At 42.0% G+C, this 22,984-nt stretch overlaps 1 protein-coding gene across 6 annotated transcripts in view; it reads left to right on the forward strand.

Annotated features, from left to right (window-relative positions):
- The window catches only part of kiaa0825 (KIAA0825 ortholog), a 137,684-nt gene that overhangs the window by 1,020 nt on the left and 113,680 nt on the right, over positions 1 to 22,984 (forward strand). For 3 of the 6 annotated variants that reach the window (XR_006980854.2, XR_006980855.2, XM_047149792.2), the window contains exons 2-4: positions 7,284 to 7,431; positions 13,996 to 14,164; positions 16,635 to 17,280. Coding sequence is in view for 4 of the 6 variants with exons in the window: in XM_047149792.2 (XP_047005748.1) it covers positions 7,292 to 7,431; positions 13,996 to 14,164; positions 16,635 to 17,280 (955 nt within the window). In the remaining 2 variants the exon portion in view is untranslated. Of the gene's footprint in view, positions 1 to 4,446; positions 4,584 to 5,577; positions 5,847 to 5,887; positions 6,688 to 7,283; positions 7,432 to 13,995; positions 14,165 to 16,634; positions 17,281 to 22,984 lie in introns of those variants that run through there. The other 3 variants (XM_053674274.1, XM_053674275.1, XM_053674273.1) reach the window with 3 other exon arrangements.

The following is a 22,984-nucleotide window of genomic DNA, read 5'->3' on the forward strand; positions in this document are numbered from 1 at the left end:
ACAGTTTACTGCTCTTTATACTATTTTTTTTTAAAAACGTTGAAACATTTCATTTCGTTATTTTTGAAGGCGTCTTTGCTCTACAGCATTTCTAAGACTTTTGCACAGTACTATAAGTCCCTGAAAAACGTGTGTCCTGCCATACATCGGTTTAATATCATTATTATATACGTGTCAATTTCTGTTATAAACCTTCTCAATCGCACTAACTAGACGGGCAACACTTTAAAAACAAACCGCATTGTATTCTAAGATACTTTTTTGTTTTGCTTTGTGTTTGAAAACACTTTTTCAGAAGCAGAAGACTGGTTCTCTCTGCGTTCGTGAAAGTTTCACTCTGATTCTTACACTCGATTCGGAGGATATTACAGAGGAATTTCCCAAACTATTTAGAATTGCTGGCTTTATGTTCGAACAATGAGGGAAAAATCGATTCCCGACAAACTTTATAGTCAAATTTAATGAACGATTTCATTCTAACAAGATGAAAAGACTAGCGAATGTACGCACTGTATTCGATAAAACGATATTTGCGTAAATAAATGTGCGCTTTGGGGAAACGTTCCAATACGAAAAGGAGATTATCACTCATCAGCTGACTGAGATAGGTTGTGATATCTGCTGATTTTTAAAAAACGATCCTGTTCGCTTGCCTTAAAGTGGGTTTGTGTCATGATGAATATAATGGACCACTGTATATATAAGTGCTTTATTATAATTCACATAGGGAACTAAAACACAAGGACAGAGATATGATCTGTGAGATGAAAACATTCCATATCAAACTCCATTCCACTTCTGGAAATCTTTGTCACTTTGATGAGTTAATGAGTAGTGTGTATAGACAGTGTCAAGCTGAAATCAGTCAAGTACTTTGATTGGTTGATTGATTGACATAAGATTGACATAGCTGGACCAAATTCAAATGGCTCTCTTACCTACATATTAAATAAATATGAGAGAATTACACAAGTTGTAGACCCTCCATGCTTTCAGGCTTCAAAGTGGGGAAGAAACACAGACTCCTCCGTGTTGGTCTTTTGTTAGCAACAAACTAGCCAGCTAACTGTGATGAGTGATGTATATTTTCCTCCTCAAAACAGCCAACTGTATAGTCAGAGTATGTCCGTTTGTTGATTGTTCTAAAGAAAATACTTGTACACCGCCGGTCAAAAGTTTGTGGACACTCGACTGAAATGTTTCTCATGATGTTAAAAAGCTTTTGATCTGAAGGTGTAAGATTAAATGTTTGAAATCTGTGAATGTTTGAAATCTGAAAAGCGTGTCTACTTTGAAGATGCTAAAATATTAAATTATTTCGATTTATTTAGGATTTTTTATCACAACATAATTCCCATGGTCCCAGAGTTTTGATGACTTTATTATTATTATTATTATTATTATTATTATTATTATTATTATTATAAAATGTGGGGAGAAAAAAGAAAAATAAATGAGTGTGTCTAAACTTTTGACCGGTAGTGCGTATATATATATATATATATATATATATATATATATATATATATATATATATATATATATAAACTCATTTAAAGTTAAGAAGTGTTGCTTTGTTTACTGTTCAGCCATTAACGCTCCATCCTGAGTAAGAATTCTGAGTTGAGGTGGCGTTTTTGTTGTTGTTGTTGTTGATGTTGTTGTTGCTTGTTTGTTTTTCCTAGTCGGAGGTTGGGAATTACGAGTTACGACCGCTAATTGAATGCAGCAAAATCTGCCAGTAGGTGGTTTGGCTACTTTAAATTTCTCTTAGGTGTGAATGAGGATATATATATATATTTTTTTTTTTGTGTGTGTGTGTGTGTGTGTGTGTGTGTGTGTGGTCCATTCAGGGTGTATTTCCACCTCATGCCCAGTCTTTCTGGGATCTACTGCAACCCTGACCACAACATAAAGCCGTGACCGATGTCGCAGTAGCAAAATATCATGCAGTCATTTTACTTGAAGTCCATCCTTGTAATGCGATGTGAGGGATTGTAAATAAAGATCTCTTGTGTTCGAAACTGAGCTTTGGTCTCGGGAACGATATTGCACGGATCGGTTTTGACCTATTTTCTCACTCCATATACTCACGTGTTTTATGCATGGAGCGTATTAATTGACGCAGTTCATATTTTGCATGTGAGCACTGGTCACGTCTCTGAGGATTTGCATAACATATCTTAGAGAGAGAGAGAGAGAGAGAGAGAGAGCGGTTCCTACAAGGATACCAGGATCAGATCAGGATCACGTATAGGTTGATGTCAGTATCTTAACAGAAATGGGTTTGTGGTATCTCTTACTTTTCAGAGAGCTGTTGCAGCTTTTATTTTAAACATTGTGGAACGCTTGTATGGTGGCTGCGTGATCTGCATGAGCACTATCATTTCAACACACAAAAAAAACAACTACGAAAAGTAAGATGTGTTCTGTTAAAAACCAAAAAGTTTTTAGAAACCACGGTTTGGCAGTCCGTATAGGATTTTGCGGAGGTTTTATTTATTTATTTAATTTTTTTTTTGTGTGGAAAGCTACACACAGTGGGGGAATAAGTATTGAACGCATCAACTTTTTTTTTTTCTCCAGTAAATATATTTCCAATGAGGCTATTCACATGAAATTTTCACCAGACTTCGGTATTAACTCAAGAAATCCGGAAATATAAAGAATTCACAATGTTAAAGTCCATAAATAAAGGTCATGTGTAATAAAGTGGAATGAGACAGGCCGAACGCGCGTTGTGATGACGTCACACGACGCGTCTCGGCCCAGATCTGCGGAAAATCTGCTGTAATTTTCAAAAATCGCAAGCTCTAAGCAGTATTGCGGAGCTTGCTTGATCTTGCCTTCTGTTTTTATGTGTCTGATTTAAGCGAATAAACAAAAAAAGCAAACAAAGATAATAATAACAAGAAGACAAACGTGAATGTGTGTGTATATATATATATATATATATATATATATATATATATATATATATATATATATATATATATACACAAAATATAATATAATTTTTTATTTTAACCTGGACAATTTCACTGAGCAGGTCATCAGGGCTTTTAAAATGCCAATACTCTCACTCAGCTGCTAAATATTTCACATCGTCTCCAGTTTGTGAGCTTGGGTAGAGAGTTTCTCGTTAAGCACTGAGAGAATCCATCTGCCCCATGTCTCTCCTCTCGCATCCACACACACACACACACCCACCCACACACATCCATCCACCCACACACACATACCCACACCCACACCCAGAGCTGCAGCTCAGGTTCTCTCTCTCTCTCCTGTGGCAGCTCTCCGAGCGACTCTGGGACTTCACATCATCTGAGTTGGAAATAGCTAACAAGACAAAGAAGATGGAGGGAGCATCTGCCTAATTAGGCCCTGTGTGGTGACAGGCTGAACCTGACACTTTTCCCACAACTCTCATGTGGATCACACGGCGGCGACGATGCGCATCCCGTTGTAACGCGCAGGCACGCACTCGGTCCCAGTGTAATTACACTGTAGTTCCTAATACTGGGCCACGAAACCCTTCCGAGATCCTGAAGCTGCTCTGTCTTCCCAGCAGACACAGGAAGACGAGCTCGAGGCTGGGATGGAGTTTGGAAAATAATAAAGCGCGAGCTTAACTGCTGAATCTGTCAAGTGAGGGAAATAATATTTGTCCAGCTGGGCAGCCTCTCTCTTTGTGCGAGCTAAATTAATGTTGAGATTTCTGTCTGTGCGCAGAGAAGAGAGTGACGTGTCAGGGATGTGGCGCAGGCTGTTTGGAGTTTGACAGGGATTATTAAAATCAGCCCAGATGAAGGGGAAAGCAGTGGCAGCAAAGCCAAATTGACACTGACACTCTCTATTATACTCACTTGGCTTGTGATGATGCCCTTGATACTATCTCTTTCCCTCTCTCTCTCTCTCTCTCTCTCTCTCTCTCTCTCTCTCTCTCCCCCTCCTCAAGCCTTCAAACGCTTGGTTTGCACATTGCTTTGCTTTGCATTGAAGAGCGTGTTGTGCGCGGAGAGCTGATAGATTGTTTATTTAAAGTAAGCGCAAGCAGCATGCCGTCGGTCGATTCTCTGCTGTCTCGTACACTGGTACGTGCATTTATTACCGTCGAGCCCAGCTGGAAATTGATGCGCACTCGTTCCTGGCTGAGAGAGATTGAGAACTCTGGCTTGAGCCATCTTGTAAGAGTTACATAACACAACCAGCAGCTCAGTCCAGGTGGTTCACGGCGGCCGCGTCTCGCCGGATCGCATCTCACAAGCCACTGTGTAGGACCCAGGACTTATTCGATCAGCTTTTAGAGTAGTGTACGTAATCAGCCATCGATTACAGCGAATAGGTGTTTCTTCTCAATGCCTGCCTATAAGCTAAGTCAATTACATCATTGTTGCACGTTTCCCTCACGCAATCTGCGATCGATTTTCGATTAGTAGAGCCTACTCAGCCTGGCTCAAGGTCCCTTTCCAGATCGTTCACACTAACCGTCCCTCAGCGGTGGAATGAACTTCCAACCTCAATCCGGACCACAGAATCTCTCACCATCTTCAAAAAACAGCTAAAGACCCACCTCTTCTGTGAGCACGTAACTAACCCTTAAAATACCAACCCCATATTATCCTTTAAAAAAAAAAAAACTCTGGCTCTTACACCTCGACTTTGCTTCTCTAGAACTCAGTTATATATCTTGTACTGTAGCACTACTTGTATCGTTCTCCGCTTGATATAGCGCTTTGCTTGTATTTCCTCATTTGTAAGTCACTTTGGATAAAAGCGTCTGTTAAATGAATAAATAATCGTAAATGTAAATGTTGCAGTAGATATAAGATTCCTCTACGGACGTACAGTAGAGCGACATGAATGCGCTTTCTGAGTTCAGCTATTCACAGCTATTTCACCCCTGACTGTATGAACATCATCTGACACACAGGTTTTATAAAGCGAATCACTATAACTCAATATACGGACGTGACCTCGATCGTTTCTGCCGACCTCGACATTGTCCGTCGTGTTTACATGCGTGTCTGTTTACATAAGAACGAATCTCACCGACATTTTAGCCGTTCACGCCGCTCCTGAGCTGCGCCAGGGCTGTCAAATTACAACTCGAACTTCGAATGTTCGTCGAATTTCAATTTAAAATGTGGCGCAAGCACCAGCGCGGACTTTAATTAAAACATACCGTTGAAAACAAGCGACACACGAGATATTAACAATACACTAAGCATGTTTTCTGAAGAAGAAAAATCTCGAAAGAATAGCCCTAGTGTTTCAAATAATCCCGTCATAGTCAGAACTATTGTTCTGACGTTCCAATTCCAAAGTCTGAATAGTTTGATTCAATTCAGTTGTATTCGTATAGCGCTTTTAACAATGGACGTTGTCTCAAAGCAGCTTTACGGAAACATATAAACACAGGATACAGATTTCAAGTGTGGGAATTTATCCCTAATGAGCGAGCCGGTGGCAAGAAAAAAAACCCTGAGATGATATGAGGAAGAAACCTTGAGAGGAACCGGACTCAGAAGGGAATCCGTCCTCATCTGGGTAACAACGGATAGTGTGAGAGTAAAAGAAAGTTCATTATGGTTTTTATATGAAGTCTGTTGAACTAGTCCACTGTTCACTAAAGGAGACTTATTGCATGTGGTAATTGCAGTCCTAAGGCCATAGCAGCAACCGTAGTCCCAGCAACCACAGCGAGAACGTCCATGTGGAATCGACGTCCAAAACCATTTCCAAGATACTTCAAGTGGCACCTTCCTCAGCAATCTCCAAGCTGTAGCCTCCAGTTGATGAGAGCGCCATCCAGAGGAAGAGCATCAGGATAGATCAGGCAGGTCCAGAGAGCAGTAAGGGTCAGGATCACTGGCATCTCCATAAAATCATGTGTGGCTCGACAGAAGGAGAGGGAGAGGGAGGTAAAGAGAGGGAGAGATTGTTAGGTAAAAAAGAAGAATTAAAAGTTCATGGCTCTTTGAAAGGGTTGTACTTGCATTATTATGCTATTATATTATCATTATATCATTGGCATAAAAATGGTCTTAAAATGACAATAATATCTTTAATCTCAATTATTTCTGGGACAATATATCATCCAACAAAAGTCGTTATTGTGACAGGCCTGACGTCTAAAGTGTATTCAAAGATCTAAGAATCATTTAGCAAATCAAATGCAGAAAGTTACTTTGAATCCGAATCCAGAATTAGGTTTGGTTTTGGCGAATGGTTATTTAAATATCCACATAATATACACAGACTATAAGCACTAACACACAGCTTTTTTAATATTCCGGATGCAGGTTTAAAAACAGTTATGATCACAGATATTGGAAACCCAATGACTCTCATACGTAAAGGCCTTTGGTTTATTATTATAGCCCCTGCAAGTCTGTGGACGTAAATGTAAATATGTTATAGAACATAGATGGATTAACGACGCACGTCATTACGTCCCGATGCCACGCCGTCCGACGTTCCCTCCAGAATTTCACGTATCGACATACAGTTCGTCTCCGTTACGGTCCCGTATACAGTTTTGGGTGTTTCATTTTTAATTTTACGAAAGCTCCAGCCGTTTTCTGTACCGCTTGTCCTACACAGGGTCTCGGGGGAGCCTGGAGACTATCCCAGGAAACACAGGGCGGGGGACGCCCCGGACGGGGTGCCAACCCATCGGAGGTAACAATCGCACACACATTCACACACTACGGACAATTTGGAAATGGTCTACAACGCAGGTCTTTGGACTGGGGGAGGAAAACAGAGTACCCGGAGGAAACCGCCGAAGCACGGGGAGTACGTGCAAACTCCACGAACACAGGGCGGCGGCTGGAATCAAACCCCAAACGTGCTAACCGCTAGCATAAAGTTATAGCCTTCACTCTGACTGGTACAAAGCACTGACACTGGAGACTCCTTCCAAATACCTCACCGTATCAAAAATTACACATTGGTTTTTGTTTTTTTTTTAAAGTCCCAAAATGTATGTGGGGTGTGCAGAGGAGTATCAGAATAAGTGCACTAAAATATGCTTGTGATTTGCTTTGCTTAAAAAACATGGACATTCAAATAGCAAATAATATATATTTTTTAAATTCCTGTCCTACGTCCAAAGACATCGTGTCCACAGGCAAACTTTCAAGAAGAATATTTCCCTTTATCCTACACTGGACCTTCCCCCTAGGGCATGTATACGCTTTGTGAAGATCCTTTCTTTGAAAAGGGATGCTTTTATGTGTTCGAGATGAAATATTTTCCTTTCCTTCTTTCCGCAGGCAGAGGAATGGAGCGGCAGGGTGACTCTCCACATGACCATGCTTTCGTGGAGCTGCCGGTGCCGAGCATGCTGAGTGTATCGGGTGAGGCGGACCTCCAGGTCCTGATCCGTGAAACAGAGGAGAAGCTGAAACTCAACGCCTGCAGGTCAGTGGCCCGGGCAGTCACGTGTCCGCTTCAATCTTTGTGTTTGCTTAAAAGAAAACTTGAACTTTCTCTTTTAGTTCAGTGGCCTGAGGGTCTGGCTCTCCTTCTTTCACCTCCAGGTCCATGCATGACACGGCACACAGGTTCAAGTTGTCTTGTTCAATCCATACACATGCACACATACAGTACATGCTGGCACACAAAGTTCCTGTCCTTGAGCAACTCTTCAGGAAGGGGGGAAGGGGGGGAGGGGGGGGGGGGAGGAGAAAAAAACAACCCTTTTCACACAGAGCCTCTCAACACAGATCTCAAACTGAATATTGATTTGAACTTCAGCGTCTTTGCTCAGAGATCGCACAAACTGCGCCGAATCTATGCTTTTGTTTTCATTTGATTTCGAACTGTTTTACATCTGTTTGCTCAATGCACAGCCCAAGGGCTCACACATGCGCACATAGACACACACACACGGCACCGTGTATCTCTTCTATGTATCTTCAATGGGCTCTCTGGGTTTGAAAGAACCTCTTGTTGCTGTAGACTCCAGTCTACATTTGATGTAACCTGTTGCATCTAGATCTTTTCTCATCCTAGAATGCCTAAAATACTATTAACATTGAGACCAGATGATTAATTGAGACTTGATGAAAAGCACGCCACTTCACCTGAAATCAATAAACGCAAACACATGCTTTGAATGTACTCCTGGATCCGTGCCTCTCTCTATTTTTCCCCCCTTCTGTGCTCTGATAAAGAGATCTCTCTATTAGACATGGATGCTTTGTTTTGAGTGAAGGACATATTGAAGAGAGCTCTCTATATAAAGGATGTTTTTATTCTCTGGCTTTTCATGCATCATGCACCAGATGAATCTCATGTTCTGAGATAACTTTTGGAGGACATAGCTCTTTTGACCAGCAGGGCACACACACACAATTTTTTTTTTGTTTTGTTTTCCACTTCCTCTGCTTCTCCTGCCCTCAAGCCACGATAACAGGCCTCTCCGATATCTGGAGAAATGCGTCCGAGCCTCTTATTTGTCTTTTGTGCAGCTTGGAGGATATAGACCCTATGTCAAAGAGTGTTGTACCCGAACAAAGCCCCGTCCTTACGACATTTTCCCCCATTAAAACCACCGTCTCGTCTCTCTCCGTCTGGTCCGCACCCTCTGCTCCAAATGGACAAGTAATAATCAAAGAGTCCATGTCTTGAAACGAAAACCCTTGGTTGTGTAATTCAAGGACTATTACCCAAGTCCGGGTAGTTTCTCAGCCTCTCTCCGCATTAAAGGGTTATTTTGTGTTCGAGAACTGAGACCATGACAAGAGACCTACGGAGAGGAAAGAAGACGGAGGGACACGGAGAGAGGAACCGGTTGACGCGACACAAATCCATTGAGTTTTGAACGTGACAACAGCTTCTCCGCGACCTCCACCGGGGTGGGCCGTGCACCTACCTAATTCAATAAACAGAGCAGGTACATCATGAAAGTTAGTGGGCAGAAGACGAAGCGAGCGAGCGTGCGCCTCACTTTCATGCCGAGCCTCCAACCTATTTACGGGTCACCGTAGCTGGCCCGCTCCAGGATGTTCAAGATTTGCGCCATAATTGAAGGAGATTAAGATAGGCCGCCGAACAGCCCTAGCTCTCTCAAATTGAAACGCTGTTATCCATTAGGTTTCATCAACTCAGACGCCAAGCGAGGCCACCGGCAATGAGAGGGGCCGTAATGAAGTGTCAGCCAAGGAGGCCGGGCGCCATGTTACACCCGGTCGGGAAACAACTTCCAATAGATACCTGCAGCACCGTGACATCTCTCACAATCTCATATAAGTGTGTGTGTGTGTGTGCACAGACATGGTGTTTCATCCTGACAAATAAGCCATGGTGCTTGGCGCTGGACGATACTAAGAACGCCAGATCTGGAGTCAACGGGATCGGCTTACACGTTTCTGCTTCACTCTGTGGAGAAAGAAGGGCTCTTTGATAGCACTCAGATAGGCTATTTGTTTCCTGGCCACATGGCTAGGTGCTCACTGAAGCTGGGGCTTATTTGAAAGGGATCTCTTCCTTTCCCTCACTCCTTCCTCCTCCCCACCTCCTCTTTCGCTCTGCCTCCTGGAGCGCGACAGGCCCGCAGCCCACCCACACTAAATTAATTTTGACAAGGAACTTAAGATAATGTCAAAGCGCTGACTAATCAGTGGATTGGGTTTCTGTAAGGCAGGGAGCTGTGAAACACGCCATCATGCCTAATGAAAGACTGCCATTGCTTCTCTCTCTCTCTTTCTCCAGCCAGTCCTTCCAGTCATGTCTGCTCGGCTTGATGACGAAAAACCATTACAGTCTCAGAGAGCATGATTGACATGTGGACAGAGGAAAGGAAGAAAAAAAAGAGCATACGACAGGGCTTAAAAGAACTTTTCCTCTCCTCATCCGTTTCCCTTTAGCTCTAGACTTCTCCTCCACTCCCTCTTCTTTTGTTGGCTTCTGTTTCCGAATCTGGCTCCATCAAGTATTTTATTACGTGTGTCTGTAAAGGTATTGTTCGACTTCCTTGTTTGCTCGCTTTCTCTCGCTCTCCCGGTCTAAAAAGTGACGGCGTTAATCCTATACGGTTGATTGATCTGGGGGTTGTTAGCGTTCCTGTAGTAGAGGTCACACACCGGGGCAACATGGAACCTCAGGCGTCCTGCACGCGTTTAATCAAACTGGAAATCCGACTATAGTGTGTCCGATAGAAAAGGAGAGGAAGCGGAGTAATCGTCCGAATTCTTGAGTGTTTTCCATTCAGGTGTTTCGTTCCAGAAAAAATAAGCTTTTTGATGCGCAGATTAAAGTAGATTAAAAAAAAACAAAAAAACCCCAAACAGAACAGAAATGCAATTTAAAAATAAAAAAAACTAATTAAATTAACTGAAAGAGTGAAGCGAAGAAGTGAATTCTAACACATCTGGACGTGTGAGAGAGTCTAGGCCTAGGCTTGTTCTCTTAATTCTCCCGGTTACGTCTTGACTCGGCAGTATTTTCCTACGCTTTCTTACAAAAACATTCTAGATCCATCAAATTGTGAGGACATCTCCTGTGCACAGCCCGCGTCAGGTCACCCTACAGATGTTTAGTTGGACCCAGGTTTGGACTGTGGCTAGGTCATTCAGAAACATTGGTCCTCTTTTGGTTAAGCCATGCCTTTGTTGATTTGGGGTGTATGCTTTGGGACAGTATCATGTTGAAAGGTGAAATTCCTTTTGATGTTCAGATTACTAGCAGACACCTGAAGGTTTTGCAGTAAAATCAGTTGATATTTGTGACTATTCAAGAGTCCCTCCACCTTGGAAATAGCGCCAGTTCCAGCTGAAGAAAAGCAACCCTAAGCATGACGCTTCCACCACCATGTTTCATCGTGGGTATGGTGATCTTTTGGTGGTGTTTTTTTGTTTGTTTGTTGTTTTTTTTTGCACCAAACATGCCTTATGGAATTATTAAACCTTTTGGAATTGGTCTCATCATGGTTTGGGGTGATTTAGTTGAGCTTGGATGTTTTTTGTGAGAAAAACCCCCTACCCCACAGCCCAGACATGTGAAGAATACGAGAGATTGTTGTCTGATCGGTACTTGTCGGATATTCCTGCAGCTCCTTTGATGTTGTTATAGATCTCTTGGCAGCCTCCCTGGTAAGTTTGTGTCTCGTCCGTTTATTAGCTTTGAGGGGACGTCCTGTTCTTGGTGACGTCACTGTGGTGCTCCGCTTGTTGATGATGGCCTTCACGGTGTTCCATGGTACATGTGATGTTTTGGAAATTCTTGTATACCCCTCTCCTGATCGATATCTTTCGACAGAGAAGCTACGCCCAGGCTTTGTCGCATCATTGCGGACCATGGCTTCAGCAGTCAGATGAAACTCCTGAAAACCAGATGAAAATCCTACAGAAACAGCTGATCCTTATTTGGGCTTAATCAGAGTGATTTGATTGATGACAGCTGTACGACGATAACTTTTGTACATGAGACCGAATGTGATACAGCCACGTTCCCAATTATAAAAGGGGGTGCACACTTATGCAACCAGGCTATTGTAAGTTTTTCCAATTTTTCCCTAAAATGTTTCTGATCGTTTTTCGACTCATTTCCAATCGAGGGTGGAAAAAGTTCTGACATGATTTATCCCAAAAACCTTCCATTTTCACAGGGGTGTCTAGACTTTTTTTTATATCCACTGTACCTCATTTGATCCATGGAATTGGACAGCAGGACATCCTGGTAATGTATAACATTTCCGGTCAATTCTCAAATCCGACTGTTCATACGGTGTGCGTTATGTCTTGTGTAACCACATGGCTCAGACCTTTGTTCCAGCTTTAACACGGACGATATATAGATTCATATTAATGCCCTCATTCGAATACATTTTTTGTTTCCGTAGTAACAGCTCATACACAGGGACTTCACATAATACAGTATAAGACTAATAATAAATGGATTGTTTAACCAAGAAAAAACATACACTATAATCATCGGTGAGGTGAAGTTTGTTATTCGGAAATATTTATGTAACATTTATGGAATGGGTCTCAAGAGGCAGTGTGTTGTATCTTCCCAGAGCACGTCTTCAGGACGGAGGAGTTTATCGTTGCGTTAATGTACCACATGTTCCACATCAGGCCGTATCACACCACTACAGTGTCTATCGTTTTTGTATAACAGCACAATCCGTCGTGTGTTACTCCTTACATATTTGATCCATCATCCATTCAAAAGTAGTTAATAAATCTACTTAAATCATTCTTTTTCATTATTTACAAGTGTGCCTCGTCATTCAGTATTGTCATTTGTCGGATTTAATGTAACCAATAACCGCTTTGGACATTAAAAGCTATTTTTAAATCTTATACTTAATGCATTTCAATATTCATAGCTTTCGAGAATGAACATTTTATTGAACCGACTTCGTTCATTTCACCCCCTCTTATCTGAGCATGCCTTCTATTACTGCATGTTCGAAGCTCATCTGTATTCATTGACGCTTTCGTCTGTTATAACCTCTTCCAAACCCCATCAACTGCTCCTAATTGAGTCCTCCAGGTTCCTGTGTAGTGTCACTACAGAGCCTCGCCCTCAGAGTCATGCCAACCCTCCTGGGTGCCCAGAACGAGACGGGGCACTGAGTGTGTGCTGGCCCCGGGGCCACCTGCAACTCCGACTCAGAACTTGCTTACCCAGGCATGTGTGTGTCTCTGATAGACAGCCGTGGTGATGTTTGAGGATGTTTAGCGGATGTGAGCTGGGAGGTTTTATGGAGCAGTAGGGCTGGATGGTGGCACAGATGGATCCTCATTTCCACCCGGCTGTTAGAGTTAAAAGTCCTCCGGTGGAACCAAGCACAAATCCTGCTTTATGAGAAACAGTAAACCGACTTAGTCCATGTGTCGGGCTTTATGTTTTAGATAGATGACTCCGATTAAGTGATTAAGTCTACTGAAGTTCCAATAAGAGTGTCGTCATGTAGTCGTTTGAATAGTTTCATTTTGAATGAAAGAAAATCGTGTTCATCTAGAGTTTCAATTTCTGTACAAAATACATGTATAAAGTAATGAATGCAATACAGTAAATAATGTGAAAAGTAAAAAATCAGGTACGGGAAAAAAAAAAAAAAAGTTTGGCCGCGTGTGCAAATTTGCAGGCAGCATCTTCAGTCGGTGAAACAGGCGGTTTATGTTGGCTGTTAGCTGGAGTGATTTTACAGCGAGCTTTGGGCCATCATTAAAGGCCAGAAAAGGAAGAATCACTGTTCCAGCACAGTCTGTCCCCACCGTCATGTCCCGTCCTCATACATATTTCCTCTTTACAGCAAAACGAGACACATTTGCCGGGTTCCTGTTGGCACTTCTACCTCCGAGCGAAATTAAAGCAGGGAACGGGCCCAGTGATGCAACACATGCACGTCGTTCCCCGAGTTTACTGTGGGTGCACGCCGTTAAAAATTAACAGCACTTTATGTTTGCTGTGTTTTCTTGCGAAATAAAAAATGTGCCACTTTGAAATGGTATTTAATGTCTTGCCATTGCAAGGCATCTGGCCTTTTGTATCACTTAGTGTTTACAGCTGAGTGTTTATAGGCCTCAAGTCAGGTGGTGCTGGGAGGCTGTTCTCGCTCACAGACACACAATGCATTGTAATGGAGTGTGTGTGTGGGTGTGTGTGGGTGTGTGTGTGTGTGATGTGAGAGAGACAGACAGATTTGGAGAAAATGTCATGTCTAATTTATCATATACAGAGGAGACAGAAGTGCTTATGCGTGGTTATGGTGAAGTTCTGCTTGTGCTGGGATGATGAAAGAGACGTGCCATTTTATTGCTAGTCTGCATCAGACTCCTGAACACACACACACACACACACACACGCCCCAGTGCAAATATATTGATGTCCATGTTCATTAGGGCTGATGTGTCTCGATCAGGGCTGTAGGTTGAACAGCTGGGGGACAAGATGCCAACCCTGAGATTTAACTGTAAATGTGTGTTTGTGTTTGTGTGTGTGTGTGTGTGTGTGTGTGTGTGTGTGTAGTATTGAGCAGAACCTGTGCGAACTGCAGACTAAGATTGGAAAGGCCTGGGCTGATGAGAAGGTCCCCAGTCCTACCGAATGCCTACAGTGGTTCAGTCAGAGTAATCTGAGTTTGCTGAAACCTGTCTCTACTGGTCACCAGGAGCTTCTGGACTTCCTCAAAGCCCTGGTAATGTATCGTATACGTACACTTTGTTATGCTGATCTACTGTTCCATATAAACATCATAATGTAAGCAGTTAGTCTACGTAATATTGTAATATTAGGCTGTGTAATTTCCAGACACGAGGAGGATAATGTCTGAAGGTCCTTTAACAATATTATAAATAATTTAACGATAAGTAATGCTAGTTTACATGTTTATTCATAAACAGCATCCTTCGTATAAAACTAGAAATGAATATTCAATTACAATTTGACAACTGAATATGAGTGAGAGGAGAAAAATGGAGAGTTGCAAGTCCACGTTTTACGTGTGTCTCACTATCTGGACTTGCAAATCCTGCACTTGTGTCAGTGAGTCAGTCAGTGAGTCAGTGAGTCAATCAGTCAGTGAGTCAATCAATCAGTGAGTGAGTCAGTCAGTCTGTCAGTGAGTCAATCAGTCTGTCAGTTAGTCAGTCTGTCTGTGAGTCAGTGAGTCAATCAGTCAGTGAGTCGGTCATTGAGTCAGTTAGTCAGTCAGTCATTGAGTCTGCCTGTCCGTCAGTCAGTTAGTCATTGAGCCAGTCAGTCACTGAGTCAGTCCGTGAGTTAGTCAGTGAGTCAGTCTGTCTGTCAGTCAGTTAGTCAGTGAATCAGTCTGTCTGTCAGTCAGTTAGTCAGTGAATCAGTCTGTCTGTCAGTCAGTTAGTCAGTGAGTCAGTCAGTCGGTCAGTGAGTCAGTCCGTGAGTTAGTCAGTGAGTCAGTTAGTCAGTCAGGCCGTTCGTTGGTTCGTTCTCAAAATCTGCAGAACACATAGTAATTATACAGGGTGTCCCAAAAGTCTCCATGCATAGGGGACTACAGTATGTTTGCCAGCACCATATCGGTCGTGCCTTCGTGAGTGGATGTACGTGGACGTCCGCTTCTCGGTCAGTCCGCATCACTTCCAGTCTTTTAAAATTTGTTAATAATCCATTTGGCGACAGTGTGTCGTGTGTGATGTGCTCGCCGTGTTTCCTGTTAAAGTTCATCGCAACCTTGCGACAGCTTCCCGATCCAGCCGTGAGAATGATTTCAATACATTCTTCTTTTGTCAGTCATTTGCCATTCTTAAAGGCTATGTGCAGTGCCCTCCGCTAATATTGGCACCCTTGGTAAATATGAGCAAAGAAGGGTTAGGATTAGTAAATTTAAAATAGCAATGGGAATATACTTCTATTATGTGTGTATATATGTATATATATATATATATATATTAGGGATGTCACGATACCAAAAATCTAGTAGTCGGTACCGATACTACCAAAAGTACACGATACTCGATACCAAAGTTGATACAACGGTGTGGTTTAAAAAAAAAAGAAAAATTTATATATTTTTTTAAATAAAATTAAAAACTCCCGGAGGACATCCTCCTCTGGCTGATAATGGCATATAATATTTTAGTTATCAAACACTGTCTGACAATGACTAATAACAAGTGCTAAGGTGCACTCCTAAATGTGCACACACACACACACACACACACACACACACACACCCCCCCACCCACCCACCTTATACTCTGAATGCAAGCATTAGTTTAAATTCACTGATATGGTGGCAGGCCAAAAAGATTTATTAAAAGCATGAACATTTGAATAATTATTAGTGACATTACTACATTTAGCCGGTTTCACGGCCACAATGCCAGCTGCCTCAAACAAACATAATATAGGACCCGTCTTTCAGGTGCTTCGCCAAATTCCAGGTGTTTCCTCGCTTTGTTTGAAATAAACGATAGCAGCGGTTGGACACCGGCAGCCGCTAAACTTGTTAAGCTAAGCTAATCTTCTGTAGTTTTTCCCGTGTGCTTGTAGGCGTTCTTCTTCTTCTTCACCACTTGTGGACGACTAAAACACTTGCGCGTATTTGCTGCCCCCTTCAGGTCCGGAAGAATTGCAACCACGGTACATTCATTAGAAACGGTACCAACGGTACTGCAGAAAAACAAGTACCGTCACGTTTTAACAGTGTTGGTACCGACTTGGTACCGAAGTATCGGTTCTCGTGACATCCCTAATATATATATTTATATATTTCTCTCATGTTTTAAAAAAACATTCTGTGTTGTGTTGTTGAAACATTGCTTGAAGTCCATGAGAGCAGAGTATTTTTGTGAATTTTTGGAACAAAAGATTAAAAGCTCGTATTTACTAAGGGTGCCCATATTAGTGGATGGCACTGAATGTATGTGTGCGTGTGTATATATATATGGGTGTGTGTGTATATATATATATATATATATATATATATATATATATATATATATATATATATATATATAATGTATAAAGTATGAAAAATTATGGAAAACATTTTGCTTTAAACTTATGGAGACTTTTGGGACACCATGTAGTTTAGTTTCCTCCATCTTAGTTTTTTATAGTTACATTTTTCCTCATACATGCTGGGCCTATACCTCATCTACCAAATGTCTTAACACTTTTAATAGCAACACCTTCTGAAGACGGAGGAGGCTTACACAGACGCAGTTCTCCAGCTGCTGCTGAACATCTCCTGTCAGTGCGGGGTGGCCTTCCCCACGTCTGACTCATTATCTGAACAGAGCCAGACTTCCATGGCTCCCTTTTGCTCTGTACATGATGACATCGCTCTGGAGGTCCAAGAAACCTGGGATGACATCCGGCTCTTGTTGCGGCGCCACCTGCTGGACAAGTTATCCATGGATGAATCTGGAGTCCCTCAAAGGGCTGTCTTTCTTGTGCAGCAGCTCTGCTTCCTGTACACTGAAACAGAGGTTCTGGAGAAGTACCAGGCGCTCCGGAGCAAAATGGTTCTGGGGCTTCTAAGGAAAAACCAGACATGCTGTCCAGATGGGGAAAGCGGCTTTCAAAAGTTGGGTGTTGCCTTCCAGGCTGTCTGTCCTGCCTTCTGTGCCATGCTGGCTGAGGACATTCACGTCCTGAATGGCATAGTTGAGCCACATTGCATTCTGAGCTTTGTGAACCAGGCCTACCTGTGGACGCTGGCACAGGAGCTGGGCTTGCTTATGGAGAAGGAGATAGAGGTGATGTTGAAGGAGAACAGTACACAAGGAGGGAAGGGGATGAGGAGCTCAAGCAAGAAGGCAGCAGTAGGTCAGTGTGTTTTCTGCTTCTCATTATGAGTGTGATATTGGTGTGTGTGTGTGTGTGTGTGTGTGTGTGTGTGGTGAGAAAGTTGGCATGAAAAGTTATTAGGCTCTTGTATACCCTAACCCTAGGCTAACCCTATACCCTAACCATTAGGCTAACCCTAACCCTTGTATACTCTAACCCTATACCCTTACCCTATACCCTAACCTTAACCCTATACCTTAACCCTAACCCTATACCCTAACCCTATACCTTATTCCCTAACCCTAACCCTAGGCTAACCCTATACCCTAACCCTAACCATTAGGCTAACCCTAACCCTTGTATACTCTAACCCTATACCCTTACCCTATACCCTAACCTTAACCCTATACCTTAACCCTAACCCTATACCCTAACCCTATACCTTATTCCCTAACCCTAACCCTAGGCTAACCCTATACCCTAACCCTAACCATTAGGCTAACCCTAACCCTTGTATACTCTAACCCTATACCCTTACCCTATACCCTAACCTTAACCCTATACCTTAACCCTAACCCTATACCCTAACCCTATACCTTATTCCCTAACCCTAACCCTAGGCTAACCCTATACCCTAACCCTAACCATTAGGCTAACCCTAACCCTTGTATACTCTAACCCTATACCCTTACCCTATACCCTAACCTTAACCCTATACCTTAACCCTAACCCTATACCCTAACCCTATACCTTATTCCCTAACCCTAACCCTAGGCTAACCCTATACCCTAACCCTAACCATTAGGCTAACCCTAACCCTTGTATACTCTAACCCTATACCCTTACCCTATACCCTAACCTTAACCCTATACCTTAACCCTAACCCTATACCCTAACCCTATACCTTATTCCCTAACCCTAACCCTAGGCTAACCCTATACCCTAACCCTAACCATTAGGCTAACCCTAACCCTTGTATACTCTAACCCTATACCCTTACCCTATACCCTAACCTTAACCCTATACCTTAACCCTAACCCTATACCCTAACCCTATACCTTATTCCCTAACCCTAACCCTAGGCTAACCCTATACCCTAACCCTAACCATTAGGCTAACCCTAACCCTTGTATACTCTAACCCTATACCCTTACCCTATACCCTAACCTTAACCCTATACCTTAACCCTAACCCTATACCCTAACCCTATACCTTATTCCCTAACCCTAACCCTAGGCTAACCCTATACCCTAACCCTAACCATTAGGCTAACCCTAACCCTTGTATACTCTAACCCTATACCCTTACCCTATACCCTAACCTTAACCCTATACCTTAACCTTAACCCTAGGCTAACCCTATACCTTATTCCCTAACCCTAACCCAAGGCTAACCCTATATCCTAACCCTAACCATTAGGCTAACCCTAACCCTTGTATACTCTAACCCTATACCCTAACCCTAACCCTATACCTTAACCCTATACCTTAACCCTAACCCTAGGCTAACCCTATACCCTATTCCCTAACCCTAACCCTAGGCTAACCCTAACCCTTGTATACCCTAACCCTATACCCTAACCCTAGGCTCTAACCCTAGTCTCTTCAAGGAGCCTTGTCTTTAGAGAACCATTTTTGTACCCTTGTATTATAATGCAATGCTGTTTGTATCTGTATCTGTTTAGCTCCAAATATTTTTTATCTGTATTCGGACTTGCACCTGAAGTATACATGGCCTAAACTGGAAGAGTTTTTATGGTCGCTACAACTCAACCACATGCCTCAACCTTTTTTTTCGTACCTTCCCAAAATATTTTCCCAAAATATAAACTAGTAGCTTAACTGAAACCACGACCCAGACCAGGAAGCTACTAAGGGCCGCTTTACGTTCAGGTTTACGAACGTGGTTTGATTTGAACAAATCGCTCGTGACCAAATGAAAGTGTGACTTTTTCATCTCATGACTTTCTCATCCCAGTTCCAATGCATACCTCTAGTCTCAACCACGTGAAGCTTTCTGGCACACGTACAGTTTTCCAGGCCAGAAATGAGTATAAGTACAGATAAGTACACTGTACACAGTTCAGCAGTTCACAGTTAGGTTGGATTATTTAGGTGGGAAGTGAGACGCTTGATTTCATGGCGTTAAGAACAACAACAACAACAACAACAACAAAAACATCCTATACTGTAATCCTCGCATTTTAAACTCAGAAACCTTAAAGATATTACCTCTCTAGAACATTTTCCTTCTTTTAATCCATTCACTTTTACCACATCACTGAGACCGATTAATGGTCGAGCACTTCAGGTTCTACATTCGGCCCAACAATCCTTAAAATAAATCACCAGAGGCGGAGTAGCTGCTAATGTGGACGCAGCGAGCATGTAATGCATGCGCACGACTACGCCACTTTCCTCGGCTGTAGCCATTCGTGACTGTACGCTGAATGTAAACGCTAGATTATGACACCTGCCTTCAGGCACTGTTTAATGACTACAATTGTTATTGTACTATTAGAGAATTTTAATGAGCGCTGTTCACAGTCATTTACCTACTTGCTGACTGCTGATCACACCATTTACAGGCTTCTTTTAAAGGCACGGATAATGCACCTTCTGCATTAAGTAGCATGCTAACGGTGACGCTAATCAAGCAACACGGCCGATCCTATTGAGAAAAGTGCATAAAATGTCTCTCTCTGTGCATCCAGCTCTTTAAACCTTTTGAACTTTTGCAGTCTTTGTGTACAAAGGTGTTATTATTAAGCTTTTATTCATTCAGCACATTTTGCGGGCAGGAGCGTAGCCGGGAACGAGGCAGCGGCTCTTCAAGGGTCCCAGGGGAGAACTCTGCACTTCCTGGCATGCCATGCTGTCAAAGCACTGAAGCATTTAACAGCTTTTCATGCGCCGAGATATGGCAGCTTCTTTTAACCCCTGCGTCTGAAAAGAAGAGACGGATGTTGTTCGTTCCTTCTTTCATCAGATGTGGATGGCAGAGACCTTTGTTCTCATCTTTTCTCCATTGCTTTGCTGGTCATCCCTCTTTCTTTATGTCCTCTAACCCCCTTTTTCTTCCCGTCTTCCTGGAAGTAATGGGGTGAAGACTGGACTGCAGAGTCTGACGCATGGCTCGACTGATCTGGAACAATGGGGCACTTTAAAGCCATAGCACCACACCTCAGTGCGTTTGCAGGAGACATGGATGGGGGCAGGAGGGGCAATAGCGAAGTGTGTGTGTGTGTGTGTGTGTGTGTGTGCGCGCATATGTTTATACATAATCCTGCAGGTAAAATAGGTTCCCTCAAACTCTTACAAATGTCTCTCTGTGTACGAAAATGCATTTTAACAGGTATATTTTAATTCGAATAACAGTGCTAATAAGTGCTTTGCATAAGTATTCACCCCCTTTCCACCTCCTTTTTTTTATTTTTGAGAATTGGCATTATAGTATGTCATGAATGTACACAAAATAGGCCACGATCTCGAACATACTTTGACAAATTATTTACAAATTTAAAAAAAAAAATAATTAAATGCTCCTTGCTCCTCTGAGTAATTCGCTCTTTACTCGGTCACTGAATTTTGGTTTTGTGCCATATTCCTTCCATATTTTAATAATGAATTTTGGAGTTTGTAATTATTCTCTCTCTCTCTCTCTCTCTCTCTCTCTATATATATATATATATATATATATATATATATATATAAAACCAAACCCTGATTTATTTATTTTTTTCTTCGTTGTATTTTGTAGAACTCCGAACCGTTTTGGATAGCTCCTCGGCCTCCATGATGCTGTTTGTTTAGGTGTGTTCTCTAACAAACCCGTTGTACTTCCAGGAACAGGTTACATTAGTTATTTCATTAGTATCACAATCCACTTATCATGTCAGCACTCAGCCTGAAAGTGCATTACAAACCCTCACAATGGTGCAGATTGTTTACGCTGCTGCAGTCTCTCGCATGCCCTTGTACAGTGTTTGTTAATAATTAATAAAGTTACACTTCAGTAAATTGTATCAGTCTCACTTTCCACGTTTATACAAGCTGCTGAACGTACTGTGATGGGGCATGCACTCATGCAATTATAGTGCTGAGATCTATTTTTTCCCCTCTTATGCTCTGTAGTGTTTACTGTCCCGACTATTGATTATTTAGATCCTCTAAGGCGAGCAAGGCTTGTTTTAATGAGGAGTAGGAAGTGAGAAAATTCATGTCACAATATGTCTTGCAGTGTGTAATAACTGGAGAGCCCGCAGGTTTCTATGTATTTTTTTTTTTTAAGGAGGGAGAAACTTTCAGTTTATTTCAGCATGCTAGAGAGAGAGAGTTGTTTGGTATCGAGTGTTTGTCTAATGGAAAATAGCAGGAAGGAGGAGATCAATAGCTCGTCTGGTGTATAGCGGTCGAGTTCGGAAGATATTCCTCTTTTGAATTTTGCCAGGAACATTTTGCATTTGCAGTTTTTATTTCTTGCTTGCAGGATTGGAATAAATGTCGGTTTTCCACTGCGTACAGGCCTTAAGGGAAGAAAATGGTTTAAGGTTGTATTACTGGAAAATTGAGGTGGAAATTGTCACTGGTACTCTTCCTGTCGCTCCTTCATGTTATGGTGAGGTTGAGGCGTCAGATATTACACCACAGGAAAGCTGGCAACCCTGCTGTGGTCCAGGTGGACTGCGCCTCTGGCGATGCAAGGGCCGAGGGCCTCATGAATAAACATTTTCACGATCACATTAGGATACAGAGGAAAAAAAAGAAAGTAAACTCGATATGAGAATGTCCATGCAACTATGCAAACTTGTACAGTACTGTGCAAAAATCTTAGGCACCCTATTTATATCTATATATATATGTATATATATATATATATTCACAAACATTAGTTTTCCAGGACAAAATTAAATGTTACAGTAAAGAAAGCAGCATATTAAGTGGTAAGAGACACTTTTCAGACAAAAAACACGATGAAAGCTGCTGGATTTTGCTGCAAAAATAAGAAGCGAGCGCGACAGTCAACGTCTCCAGAAGAACCGTGTCTGGTTCTGCGAGACGCTCAATAAAACTTACAGCTCATTTCCTCTTTTTTAAAAAATTTATTTTATTTTTTTTTAAAGCAAAGGGTCATGACACCAAATATTACCTTTGTTTCATTTATTACTGTTTACTGCTCTTTATAGTGTTTTTTTTTTTTAATGGAGAGACATTTAATTTCATTATTCATAAAGGAATCTTTGCCCTACAGCATTTCTTTGCATGTGCCTAAGACATTACTCCACTACACAGTACTGTATATGCGCCAGCGTGGATGCACACATTCCTGTGTTTTGCTAATCTTACTAAACTTGTTTGCCAAGAAGTGTGTTGTGGAGTGACCGCATACTTTCTCTGTGACGCACAAATATGTCTGATTGCGCGTTATATCAAAGAGGCATTCTGAGACTAATAGGGACAGATCGCAGAGTGGATTTAATAATGTCCGGTGTGTTCGGGTGTTGTTTTGTTTTTGAGCATGACATGCTGTTATAGGAAAATAATCAGCGACGGTGAGGTGCGAGAATACCGTAACCACCCTGAAGTTTTATTATTATTTAAGGTTAAGATTATTTTGCAGTAACAGCTTGCTTTATTTCTCTTATGCCGCAGCAATTTATCTGACATTAACATTGCCTCGTTAATTAAAGAACAGCACGATACATACATTTTATCCTTTTAGCGTTACAGTTAATGCTGTGAAA

The sequence above is a fragment of the Ictalurus punctatus genome, chromosome 22, assembly GCF_001660625.3.
Source record: "Ictalurus punctatus breed USDA103 chromosome 22, Coco_2.0, whole genome shotgun sequence".
Classification (NCBI taxonomy): domain Eukaryota; kingdom Metazoa; phylum Chordata; class Actinopteri; order Siluriformes; family Ictaluridae; genus Ictalurus; species Ictalurus punctatus.